At 42.5% G+C, this 12,432-nt stretch overlaps 1 protein-coding gene and 1 pseudogene across 2 annotated transcripts in view; both read left to right on the top strand.

Moving 5' to 3' along the window:
* The window catches only part of HS1BP3 (HCLS1 binding protein 3), a 202,261-nt gene extending 190,488 nt beyond the window's left edge, over positions 1 to 11,773 (top strand). For both annotated transcript variants that reach the window (XM_077488849.1, XM_077488848.1), the window contains exon 7: positions 8,296 to 11,773. In XM_077488849.1, coding sequence (XP_077344975.1) covers positions 8,296 to 8,524 — 229 coding nt within the window. In that variant the 3' untranslated portion in view covers positions 8,525 to 11,773. The remainder of the gene's footprint in view (positions 1 to 8,295) is intronic.
* Positions 4,109 to 4,227, top strand: LOC143990910 (5S ribosomal RNA; annotated as a pseudogene).
* Positions 11,774 to 12,432: the final 659 nt, after the last annotated feature.

Raw genomic sequence — 12,432 nt, 5'->3', positions numbered from 1 at the left:
CTCCTTTTCTATATCCAGGGTCCTGCCGTTTCTTTAGCAAGGAGTGGACCAGAAGTTGGCTTTGAGCACCATCAAAGGACAAATATCAGCTTTGGATGTCTTTTTTTCAGCGACCCCTGGCATCTCACTCTCTAGTGAGTACTTTTGTTCAAAGGGTGTGACACGTAGTTCCTCTGGTGCGTCCACCATTACCCCCGTGGGATCTGAACCTGGTGTTATCGGTGCTGCAAAAACCGCCATTTGAAAATATCAGAGACATCCCTCTGTTGACTCTTTCCCAGAAAGTGGACTTTCTAGTGGCCATTACATCGACCAGGAGGGTTTCGGAACTGGCGGCCTTGTCCTGCAAGTCGCCCTACCTGGTTATGCACAAGGATAAGGCGGTGTTGCGTCCGCAACCTTCTTTTCTGCCAAAGGTGGTTTCGGGGTTTCACATCAATGAAGACATTGTGTTACCATCTCTGTGTCCTAAGCCGACACATCCTAAGGAGGTGGCCCTCCATTCCCTGGACATGGTTCGGGCTCTGATGGTGTATTTGTCTGCCACGACTCCCTTTCGGAAGTCAGACTCCTTGTTTGTTTCGGAGGCTGGTCCGGAAAAGGCATGGCGGTCTCGTCGGCCACCATTTCCAGGTGGATCAGACAGATTGTAGTACAGGCCTACGCCTTGAAGGGGCAGGTGCCCCCCTTTCTGGTCACGGCCCACTCCACAAGGGCAAACAGAATGTCTTGGGCCTTCCGACATCAAGCATCTGTCACCCAAGTGTGTAAAGCGGCCACCTGGTCATCTGTTCACACCTTTACAAAATTCTACAAGGTAGATGTCAGTGCATCGGCTGATGCCTGTTTTGGCCGCAAAGTTTTGCAGGTGGCTGTATAATTGCAATTGCACATAAAAAAAATTCTTGTTTTTTTGGGTAAAAACGCAGTACCGTTAAGTTAATGCACTGTTGCATTTGTTATCGCAGTTTTGGTGCGGTTTGAGGGTAGAGTCTCTCTGTTGAGGAGCACCCTGTTTTTTGTGGGTAAAGTTTATTCTAGTTCCTACATGCCATGGTGGATGAAGTTTTTATGCTGGTTTCCCACCCCTCATTTGGCACTGCTTGGGGGCGTCCCAATGGCTAAGGGAGGAGTTGTGTCAGTCGGTGAATATAAGAGAAAATAGGATTTTTTGTACTCGCCGTAAAATCCTTTTCTCTGTAATTCACCGACTGACACAGCACCCGCCCCTCCTATTTTTCTTTACGTTATACTGCTTGTTGACGTACTGAGGCAGGCTGGGGGGTTGTTACCTAAAGGACCGCCCCTTGGGCGGGACTACAAGTTCTGTGTTATGCCTATGTCCTCTTCTAAAGGTGGCGTAACAACCCAATGGCTAAGAGAGGAGCTGTGTCAGTCGGTGAATTACAGAGAAAAGGATGAGTACAAAAAATCCTATTTTCTTTATTGTACATCATGGGACACAGGGCCTTAAGTAATTACTTAATGGATTATAGGCCACCTTCAGGTGTTGACACTGATTATACCCAATCAAGGAAGTTCACTCCCTATATAACCCCTCCTCCTTCCAGAAGCACATCCGTTTTTTCGCCAGTGTCTAAGGTGTTGGTCACGAGTGAAGATGTGCTCTGTGCACACACCCCCACGTGAACACTTGGATACTCAAATGAGCTATTGTGAACAACACTTCTAATGATCCAAGAATCAGTGAATTAAATGTGATACTTCTAAAAAGTTGATCAAGGGATCACAAATTAAATTCAAATAAATAAAGTATACAGTGGTGTGAAAAAGTGTTTGCCCCCTTCCTCATTTCCTGTTCCTTTGCATGTTTGTCACACTTAAGTGTTTCGGAACATCAAACCAATTTAAACAATAGTCAAGGACAACACAAGTAAACACAAAATGCAATTTGTAAATGAAGCTGTTTATTATTAAAGGTGAAAAAAAATCCAAACCATCATGGCCCTGTGTGAAAAAGTGATTGCCCCCCTTGTTAAAACATACTATAACTGTGGTTGTCCACACCTGAGTTCAATTTCTCTAGCCACACCCAGGCCTGATTATTGCCACACCTGTTCACAATCAAGGCATCACTTAAATAGGAGCTGCTTGACACAGTAAGGTCCACCAGAAGATCCTTAAAAGCTACACATCATGCCGAGACCCAAAGAAATTCAGGAACAATTGAGAAAGAAAGTAATTGAGATCTATCAGTTTGGAAAGGGTTATAAAGCCATTTCCAAAGCTTTGGGAATCCAGCGAACCACAGTGAGAGCCATTATCCACAAATGGCGAAGACATGGAACAGTGGTGAACCTTCCCAGGAGTGGCCAGCCGCCCAAAATTACCCCATGAGTGCAGCGACGACTCATCCAAGAGGTCACAAAAGACCCCACAACAACGTCCAAGGAACTGCAGGCCTCACTTGCCTCAGTTAAGGTCAGCGTTCATGCCTCCACCATCAGGAAAAGACTGGGCAAAAATGGCCTGCATGGCAGAGTTCCAAGGAGAAAACCACTGCTGAGCAAAAAGAACATCAAAGCTTGTCTCAATTTCTCCACAACACATCTTGATGATCCCCAAGACTTTTGGGACAACATTCTGTGGACCGATGAGACAAAAGTGGAACTCTTTGGAAGGTGTGTGTCCAAGTATATCTGGCGTAGAAGGAACACTGCATTTCATAAAAAGAACATTATACCAACAGTAAAATATGGTGGTGGTAGTGTGATGGTCTGGGGCTGTTTTGCTGCTTCAGGACCTGGAAGACTTGCCGTGATAAAAGGAACTATGAATTCTGCTGTCTACCAAGAGATCCTGAAGGAGAATGTCCGACCATCTGTTCGTGTACTCAAGCTGAAACGAACTTGGGTTCTGCAGCAGGACAATGATCCTAAACACACCAGCAAGTCCACCACTGAATGGCTGAAGAAAAACAAAATGAAGACTTTGGAGTGGCCTAGCCAAAGTCCTGACCTGAATCCTATTGAGATGTTGTGGTATGACCTTAAAAAGGCCGTTCATGCTCGAAAACCCTCTAATGTAACTGAATTAGGACAATTCTGCAAAGATGAGTGGGCCAAAATTCCTCCAGGACGCTGTAAAAGCCTCATTGCACGTTATCGCAAACGCTTGGTTGCAGTTGTTGCTGCTAAGGGTGGCCCAACCAGTTATTAGGTTTAGGGGGCAATCACTTTTTCACACAGGGCCATGATGGTTTGGATTTTTTTTCACCTTTAATAATAAACACCTTCATTTACAAATTGCATTTTGTGTTTACTTGTGTTGTCCTTGACTATTGTTTAAATTGGTTTGATGTTCCGAGAAAACTTAAGTGTGACAAACATGCAAAGGAACAGGAAATGAGGAAGGGGGCAAACACTTTTTCACACCACTGTAAATATTAAGGTGAATTTATGAATTGGCCATTACATATGAATAAATGTTCAAGATATCCAGAAACCTTGTGATAGAAGGAGATAACCCACTATAACCTACAGTCATTATTTACATCAAAAGTCATAAATTCTTTTCAACTGTAGCCAAGGTACCCAACAATGAAACTATGTAGCAAAACTTCTTCTTTCTTCATATAACACCACCATACGCTGATAACGCAGAAATCAGCCAGACAAAAGAAGTGAGACCAAAAGGTCGCTTACCAGATCCTTAAGGTAACAATCACATAAAGATATACGAGGATGACCCCTCCACACTGGGCGATACTTGGTCATGATCCCTCAGCACAGATCATCCAATCCTCGGATAAGCAGCAGCCGTCTACTCCTCAAATGCACAGCAGTCTCGTCCTCAGTCAGCGGTGGTCTGCACTCCGCACTCCCTGTACTTCAGAGACCACAGACATGACGGCGTCTCGCTCAGGTTCAGCGTATGGGGCAGAAAAAAGGAGTATATAGTGCAATATTGTTGAAAACTAAGAGGCTTATTTATTGTAATAAAACAGTGGAGAGAGAACCATAAAATTGGCAGTCACATAGTAAAAAAAAACGGCAACCGGATGGATAAAAAAGCGGTGTATCGATATAAACTGCAGCTGCGGCAAAGGCCAGCTAACTGCACCGTACGTCTGATCCTCTGGCTCCACCCAGAGAACCACATCACCCAGAAAGCGCCTGATCTCATCTGAACTCGGAGGCTAAGCAGGGTCGGGCCAGGTTAGTACCTGGATGGGAGACTGCCTGGGAATATCAGGTGCCGTAGACTTAAAAGGGTGGAGCCAGAGGACCAGACATACGATGCAGTTAGCTGGCCTTTGCCTCAGTGGTAGATGAGCCTTTTTCAACCTCTCAAATCTGAGCAATTGCTGATACAATCTCTTACATTCATGCTACCCCTATCGGAGTCTCCTGAAAGTTCAGTTTCTTCCTTGGGTTTCTTAACCTCCCTGGCGGTATGATTATTTCAGATTTTAGGTGCTGAAAGCGGTACAATTATTTTGCATGGAAATTTGGCGTTTTATATTGTAGTCCTGTAATTCTTAGGAATAACTCCGTCCAAACAAGCCTAGCTCTGTCTAGCAGACATCCTGGGTATGATAAAGTTTGAAAAATGAAATCATAAATTATAATATAATAAATAACTGTAAATAATTATACTAAATAATAATATAACAATAATAAAAATTTGTCAATAATGTAATCAAATCAATAACACTGAAATTTGCCCAGTTGCAGAATTGTCACTGTCATTACTTTTCAGTATTTGATGACGGATCTCCCCAGAAATCGAAATCCCTCAATTCTGCGAGTGATTCTAATTTATTATCGCTGTTTTCTAGCTGGTCTAAAACCATTTTTGATGTAAAGGGACAGTTTTGGTTGCTATGGACAATCTCCAGTTTCCAGGCATAAACAAAAGTTTTTATATTATAAAACTGCATGCAGGACACTGGACAGAACACTAGGGACAAAGGGGATTTGAAATTATTACATAAGCAATGTAATCTGTAAGATTACATTATACTGTATGTATAGTGTGTGTTTCACTTTTTGAATTTGGCACCGTTCTCCATCCCCATGCGTCGCAGAGCTCGCAGGGAACGGAGATTGGCTCCGTGATGAATCGAGTGGAGCACGGCTCATTCGTACAGTGGGGGGACTTCGCTGGATCCAGGAGAGAAGGTAAGTAAACCCTCCCTGCATTCAGCGATGCGGTCCCGAGTCTGGCTCTGGGTTACCGCTTTTGGTATGAAATCTCCACCCGAGCCAGACTCGGGAATACCGCCAGGGGGGTTAAAACCCTCTCAACCTTTGCATGCGTTTCCTGCACATGCATTACTAGAACAGCTTATTTTTGCTGAATGGGATCACCCAGATAAGCATTTTCTTCCTCCTAAGAAAATTGCAATTCTCTATCCCCTGGAGGAGAAATTCTCCAAAAGATGGAAAATACCAGCAGTTGACACTGCAATATCCAATTTGAATAAAGGCCTAACTTGTCCAGTAGACAATACACAGATGCTTAAGGATCCAACAGATAAGGAGTTGGAATCCCTGTTAAGATCTACTTTTTCCATGGCAGGTACCATTACTCAGTCTGCAGTCGCTGCAATAAGCGTCTGTCAATCCCTAAATGACCAATTTAAACAGGTCCTTAGGCTCGATTCACACACATGTAGTTTTAGTACTTTTTGCATTTTGCAGATTTACACTACAGTCCATTTAACATTGTTTCCTATGAATCACATGTTGTAGTGAAAATATGCAAAATGCAAAAAGCACTAAAAATGCATAGGTGTGAATTCCGCCTTAGAGAGATTCCTGCACAACAAGTTTGGGATTTGGCTGAACTACCAAAAGCATTATGCTTTGCCATAGATGCTATTAAAGATTCTATTCACCAGGCGTCCCACCTTACACTTATGCTTGTGCATATGCATATAATCCCGTGGATAAAACATTTGGTCAGCTGAAGCACCATGTAAAGACCTCCTAACTGGGCTCCCTTTTTCATAGGGAGCGACTATTTGGAGAAAACTTGGACAATTATATCCAAACAATTTCTAATGGGAAAAGTTCTCTTTTGCCAGTCAAAAGAAGGGATGGAGCAAACCCCATATATTAGTGATAATAATAAAAAATGGTGATTATAATGAGTATAATAATAATGTAAAAATAATAAATAAAATAAAAAGTGTTCAATCTTCTGTGCAGCCAAAAAACACCAAGGATCGTGACCACCACCACACAAAATACGCGCTTACCAAAAGGCAAGCGATTTCATGCCCATAGTCAATCTCTGCAGCACCTCCTCAGACCATAATCACAGTAGGCTCCCTTATTGAATAAAACAGGCCAGGACCGTCAACAGCAGCACATGAAGCAGAAAGGCAGTACTCCGGATCCCAGGGGAATGGAAAGAAGACTCACCATAGCATAATTCCGTATAACAAATTTAATAAAAGTAAATAAATACACTTAGAAAGCAGTAAAAACGCCCATAAAAAATGCAGGCCAGCATGCAATCACCCGTCCAACCTACGCTGTATCGCGATGACGTCAGCATGACGTACGTTTTGTCACCATAAGACTTATTCGTGGGGACGAACCATGGTGGCTTCATATTACAGCTTGCCTGTATAATCCTTTCCTTGTAGTACATTATGGGACACAGAGGTCCCGTCCCTCTTTTGGGATTAGGTAAATTGCTTTGCTACAAAAATTGATGTGCTCCTGGAAGGAGGAGGGGTTATATAGGGCGCTTCCTTGATTGAGTATAACAGTGTCAACACCTGAAGGTGGCCTATAACCCATTAAGTAATTACTGTGTCCCATGATGTACTCCAAGAAAAGGATTTTATAGGTAAGCTGTAATAAAAATCCTATTATGGGGTTGCTAAGGAGGGGTAGATTCCACACAGAGGGTGGTAGACCCCAGCATCATTGCAGAAAGTAAGGGAAGAAGAATCTTGTTCTCCTGTCTCCAGGTCTCACAAAGCCAATGATTAATGTTCAGTAAATGCCATTAGGTTTGGGTTGAACCAACTAGAAATCTGTAACAGGTGAGTAATACTAATTCATACCAGCAGAACCATTTTTTTTTTATTCTCCTGCATGCCCTTCTCTGTTGTGATCAAGTACTCCATCTCATGGATTTAACTGACTTTTGCTAACCAGATGGGGAGAAAGGGTGCTTGGTGTTTCCAGAAAATCGGGGTACAACTTTTTTCCGCATTCACCAGGAGAGGGACAATAGTGTGTCTATAATGCCGCGTACACACGAGCGGACTGTATGGCATACTTAGTTCGTCATACAATCCGACGGACAGTCCGTCGTACTTTCCACTGAACGGACTTGACCACACACGGATGCACAAACAGTCCGTCGAAAGCTTGCGCGATGACGTGTACAGCGCGTACGACGGGACTAGAAATAGGAAGTCCAAGACACAGCAAAGCACCCTTCCGCCGTGTAAATCCTTTCTGGGCATGCGCCATTCTTAGTCCGTCTAACTAGCATACTGACGACCGTACTGTCCGCTGAAACCAAAGTACGACGGACAGAATTTCGAAAAAACGAAATACTTAGTACGCCGGACTGCACGCTGAAAAAGTCCGCTGAAGCCCACACACGAGCGGATTGTCCGCTGAAATGTGTTTCAACGGACTAAGTACGCCATACAGTCCGCTCGTGTGTACGCGGCATAAGTCTTACTTGGAATTTCATGATGGTGTAACAGAAAAAAGGCAGGGTCACAAAGGGATCATATGGTTTGAAAATTTCTGGGTTATGTGTCGAACTTCCAACCAGAAATCCTGAAGTCTACTGCGTGTCTAGAAAACATGAAGCATGTATCCCACCGTCTCCCTGCATCTCGAATACGTCTCTGTGCACTGCAAGCACATCTTGTGAATCCTACTGGGGGTGTAGTACCATCTGGTCAGGATTTTAAATCCAGGTATTTGAAGCAAATGGACGTTTTGTATGTAAAGAGGAGTATCCTCTCCGTCTGCTTAGTGGAGAGAGTTATGCGGATGTCCCTCTCACACTGTTTTTTTAGGGAGGTTTGAAACCCTCTGGAGTAGAGATGAGTAGATGATACGTCATTATTATGGTGTGCTGTAGGGATAAGCAATGTACTTGTTGGCATACTTTTCATGCAAAAACCTTTCAGCATTATACTTTATGAAAATGTTAAAGGTAAGCTGGGATTAGGTAAAAATGTGAGAGCAATGTCTTTAAATAGGTTAGCTAGTCTTTACATACTGTATAACATATTTCCATTGCTAAATCATGATTTTTTTTTTTTTTTTTTTATCTTCGTTACCACAGAGTTGAAGAAGACTTCCAGAACCTTTTGAATCTTGGAGTGAAGCCAAAGATCAAACCAAAGCCAAAAATTCCAGCCAAGCCTAGTTTTCTAAAAGAGACAAAGAATTCAGACAACAACCTGGCACAGGTGGACTCACAGCCCAACGTACAGGCCATGGACGAGTCAGACATCCTTCGCTACATTAAAGAAAATGAGTCCTCAGACAATGACTCACTCAGTCTGTTTTGAAGGAATGATGCTGAGATTGCTCTTTGAAGTGCCCTTTATCCCTGCTGCATAAACAGCGGCACCTGAGCTACCTCCAGTAATAATTACTAATGGTGGCAGAAGTTTAATAAACATTAACTGCATCTGGAATGTGAAGATGCCCTACAGCAACAGATCAGTTACCAAAGCTCTCAGCGTGCTTTGCATGTTGTCAGCTTTTGCTGGGAGCTAGAACATAAAATGATCTTTTATTCGGCCTCTAAAGTAGGAAACTGCAGAAGCCTGATTTGAAATGGTCAAAGCCAGTGCCTTGAATAGCTTAAGTTATAAGCAAGCCAGCATAGCACTGGATGAACAGCTATTTTAGGGCACTAATAAATACTAAAGCATAAGTCACACCATGAGCATTTCTTTCAGCATGGCCAATCAAATCACATGGTTCTGTTAATAGTCTCACAGTGTTGTACAATGTTAGCCATCAGGCGGCCACAGAAAAATGTAGACTTAAAAAAAAAATTTCACTGAGTAAGATGGAAGTGCAGTCAGTTTGTCTCCTCATCGGATATGTTATTCAGAAACTAAAGATTCATATATCTGTTTAGCCACTATTTTCATCCAAGCACCTCTGCACCAAACCATCACTTTGTTCATTCCTTTCTCTTCTCTTGGCAGTAAAGCTGAATATTCACTAGTAGATTTTTCTAACAAACACTGGTATGAGCATTTGTACCAAAATTCTTTGTACATACGATGACTGGACAAATGTCTTTCGAAAGTAATTAAAAATGTTGTACGCTTTTAACAGTTGATTTTGGAGTGAATGTAAATTCCCAAATGAAAATCGCATTCACGGTTGGAAAATCATTTGTCTAAATAAAATTTTCCATCTTGTTCCTTCAGATCGAAAACAAACGTCGAGTTGACCCCACCAATTATTCGAAACCAAATGTTCTTAAAGCAAAAAAATTCAACTGAAACTCTACTAGTGGATAGCCAGCTTAAGCTCCCAGGTTGGATTGATAGCACTATGCAGTGCAAAAGACCCTGTAGTGGCCGACAGAATAAATACAATTAATCAGGAAGTTTATTTTTATTTCAGAAGTGTATAGCTGATGCTAGCAAAGGATTGCTACACAATGAAATTTAAAATAATACATGTTCTTGATATGATGTCTAAACGCTGATTGTAATTTTCTAGTCGAAGACTGCAGATTTTGATATTGGGCATTAAAATATTTTGTATGCTTAGCTGCTATTTAGTAAAGAATATAGTTTTGCTTGTCATTATTTTAGTATCACTATACGCCAATCGTTTATTATTTTTGTACTGGTTGGAAAATGTCAACCAAACATTTCCTATTGGTTAGCAAGGTGATTTTTCAGGAACATTTAATTTTATGCAATCATACATATGTCTAACTAGGTAAAGAATAACTGTTTAAAAAAACTAGGTAAAAAAAACATTCCTTTACACCATATTTAAAAAGAGCAAATTCAGGCAACAGGTGAAATCTGTAAGCCCACGTACACACGGTCGGAGATTTTGCCAACCAAATCCGTCGGATTTTGCTCGTCGGATTTAGTCCGACGGATTGTGTCCGAAACTGTTGCATACACACGGTCGGGCCAAGTTGGCGAAAAATCCGATCTTTCAGAACGTGATGACGTAATTTCGTTACGATGGGACTACATTCAGGCTAGTAGCCAATAGCTTTGATGTAGGAATTTGATCTGAGCATGCATGGCACTTGGTCCGATGAAAATGCTCTACACATGATCGGATTAGGTCCGTCTGGCCCAGTTGGTCGGGAAATATTTCCAACATGTTGGAAAATTGGGTCGGACGGAGATTCGGACGGAATCAGTCCGATGCATACCACACACAGTCGGATTATCTGACGACACGGTCCGATAAGACTCATTCCGACAGATTCTCCGACCGTGTGTACAAGGGCTTAGGGAACTGCTAGCGCAGTCAGAATGTCCATTACGTTTAATATTAAAAGTGATTCTTTTTTTAAAGTACATTTAACCAGTTTGCACCAAACCCCCTAAACCCTTCATGTGACCATAACTAACCCATCTCATGTTTGCTCCTGCAGTTTTGCATCTCCATATATGTCTACAGGCATGTAAAACCTGCTTTAAGCGGGTAAAGGCGGGTTTGAAACAAGTCAACTGCAAGTCATAGGCACCTGTCAATGAATTCTGAATGACCTCACAATAGGGGAGATTTACCAAAACTGGAGCACTCAGAATCTGGTGCAGCTGTGCATGGTAGCCAATCAGTTTCCAACTTCAGCGTGTTCAGTTCAGCTTTGACAACAAAACTTGGAAGCTGATTGATTTCTATGCAGAGCTGTACCAGATTTTGCACTCTCCAGTTCTAGTAAATCAAACTCAATCTAATATCCGGTATCCCCCCCCCAACCTCATTATTATAGTAATAAAGTGAGAGGGTAGAAGTAAAGAGGGCATTATATAGAAAGCAATTGAGTTGACAGACAAGGTTTTTTCGTCCCTAGATTGGCCTTCAAATTCCCAAATACTTCTCTGATTTTGGTTGAAGCTAAGGTTTACAAACTTGCACAAGGGATGCGTCCCCACAGCAAATGAAAAATGTCCTCTGTGATGGTGGCTTCTGTTTTGCTTGAAATCCTCCGTGCCCCTCGCTATACCCCTGGAGCTGTGTTCTTCTGATACTGCAGGTGTAAATACGAATGGCTCCATCTGTCACAGTCACGCATCAAAACTGCCAACTATGCCCACCCTTTCAGTTCCCCTGCTCTATTAATAAAAGCTGTACTATCAGTTCCCACAAAAAGCAGCTCTATCAATGGAGGTGGACCTTTCATTCATCCGCCTATTATTCGTTCATAGAACGCTTTTCATTGTGGGAACTGATAGTATAGCTTCTATGAATGGAGGAGGGGACAGAAAAGGTAGGCACTTTAGATGGCTGCCTGTGACAGGAGGAGCTGCTCATATTGAAACCCACAGCACAGAAGATCACAGCTGTGGTGTCAACTGGGTGGACAGAGGACAGAAGACTTCAAGCAGCACAGCAGCTACCATCACAAGGGACACATTTCATTCATTGTGAGTACCGTCCCTGGTCCAAATTTAAGAAAAAAGTTCACAAATTTTCAGATTCAATATCATCTCCCGTATGTCTCCAATAGAATAATGATGTGCAGAACATGCTGTTATCAGGTTAAATAATTCTCACTGCCTGTACCTTTTCTTTAAATAAATGTACATTTTGATTCACTCCCTTTGCATTGCGTTGATGTGCAGATTGATGAGATGGAATATGCAGGACAAATTTGAAAAAGCGGGGAAACATTTGTTCTGCAATTTCAGACTGCTTATAATATAAAGCTGAACTTCAGGCAGATAATAGACACACATTAATTCAGCTCTCCAAACATTAATTGTATTTAGAGGGGTTGTAAACCCTCATGATTTTTCACCTTAATGCATCCTATGCATTAAGGTGAAAAAACTTCTGTCACTGACCAGCCCCCCGTTTTACTCCGCTGAGCCCGTTCGTTCCCATGCCGGAGACATGCTCACCCTCTCTGCTCGTTGTCTCGGCTCTTGATTGGATAGATTGATAGCAGCACAGCCATTGTCTCCTGCTGCTGTCAATCAAATCCAATGACACAGGCACTGGGGGGGGTGGGGCTGAGTCTGTCATTCTGTGTCTATGGATGCAGAATGTGCACTTGGGAGCACGCCCGCATGGGGACCCCCAAGGAAGTGGTTTCCCGATGCGGGGAGGATCCACCAGCGCTGTTGGGGGTATCCAGAAGGATGAGGATCGGGGCCACTCTATGCAAAACTAACTGCACAGCGGAGGTAAGAATGATATGCTTGTTATTTGAAAAAAAAAAACATGAGGGTCTAGAAACCCTTTAATTTAATAA

Source organism: Lithobates pipiens, unplaced genomic scaffold, assembly GCF_037356315.1.
Source record: "Lithobates pipiens isolate NorthernLeopardFrog02 unplaced genomic scaffold, aLitPip1_a1.2 Scaffold_18, whole genome shotgun sequence".
Lineage (NCBI taxonomy): Eukaryota > Metazoa > Chordata > Amphibia > Anura > Ranidae > Lithobates > Lithobates pipiens.
The sequence above is the reverse complement of the archived record's forward strand: the minus strand, read 5'-3'. Positions and strand labels throughout refer to the sequence as shown.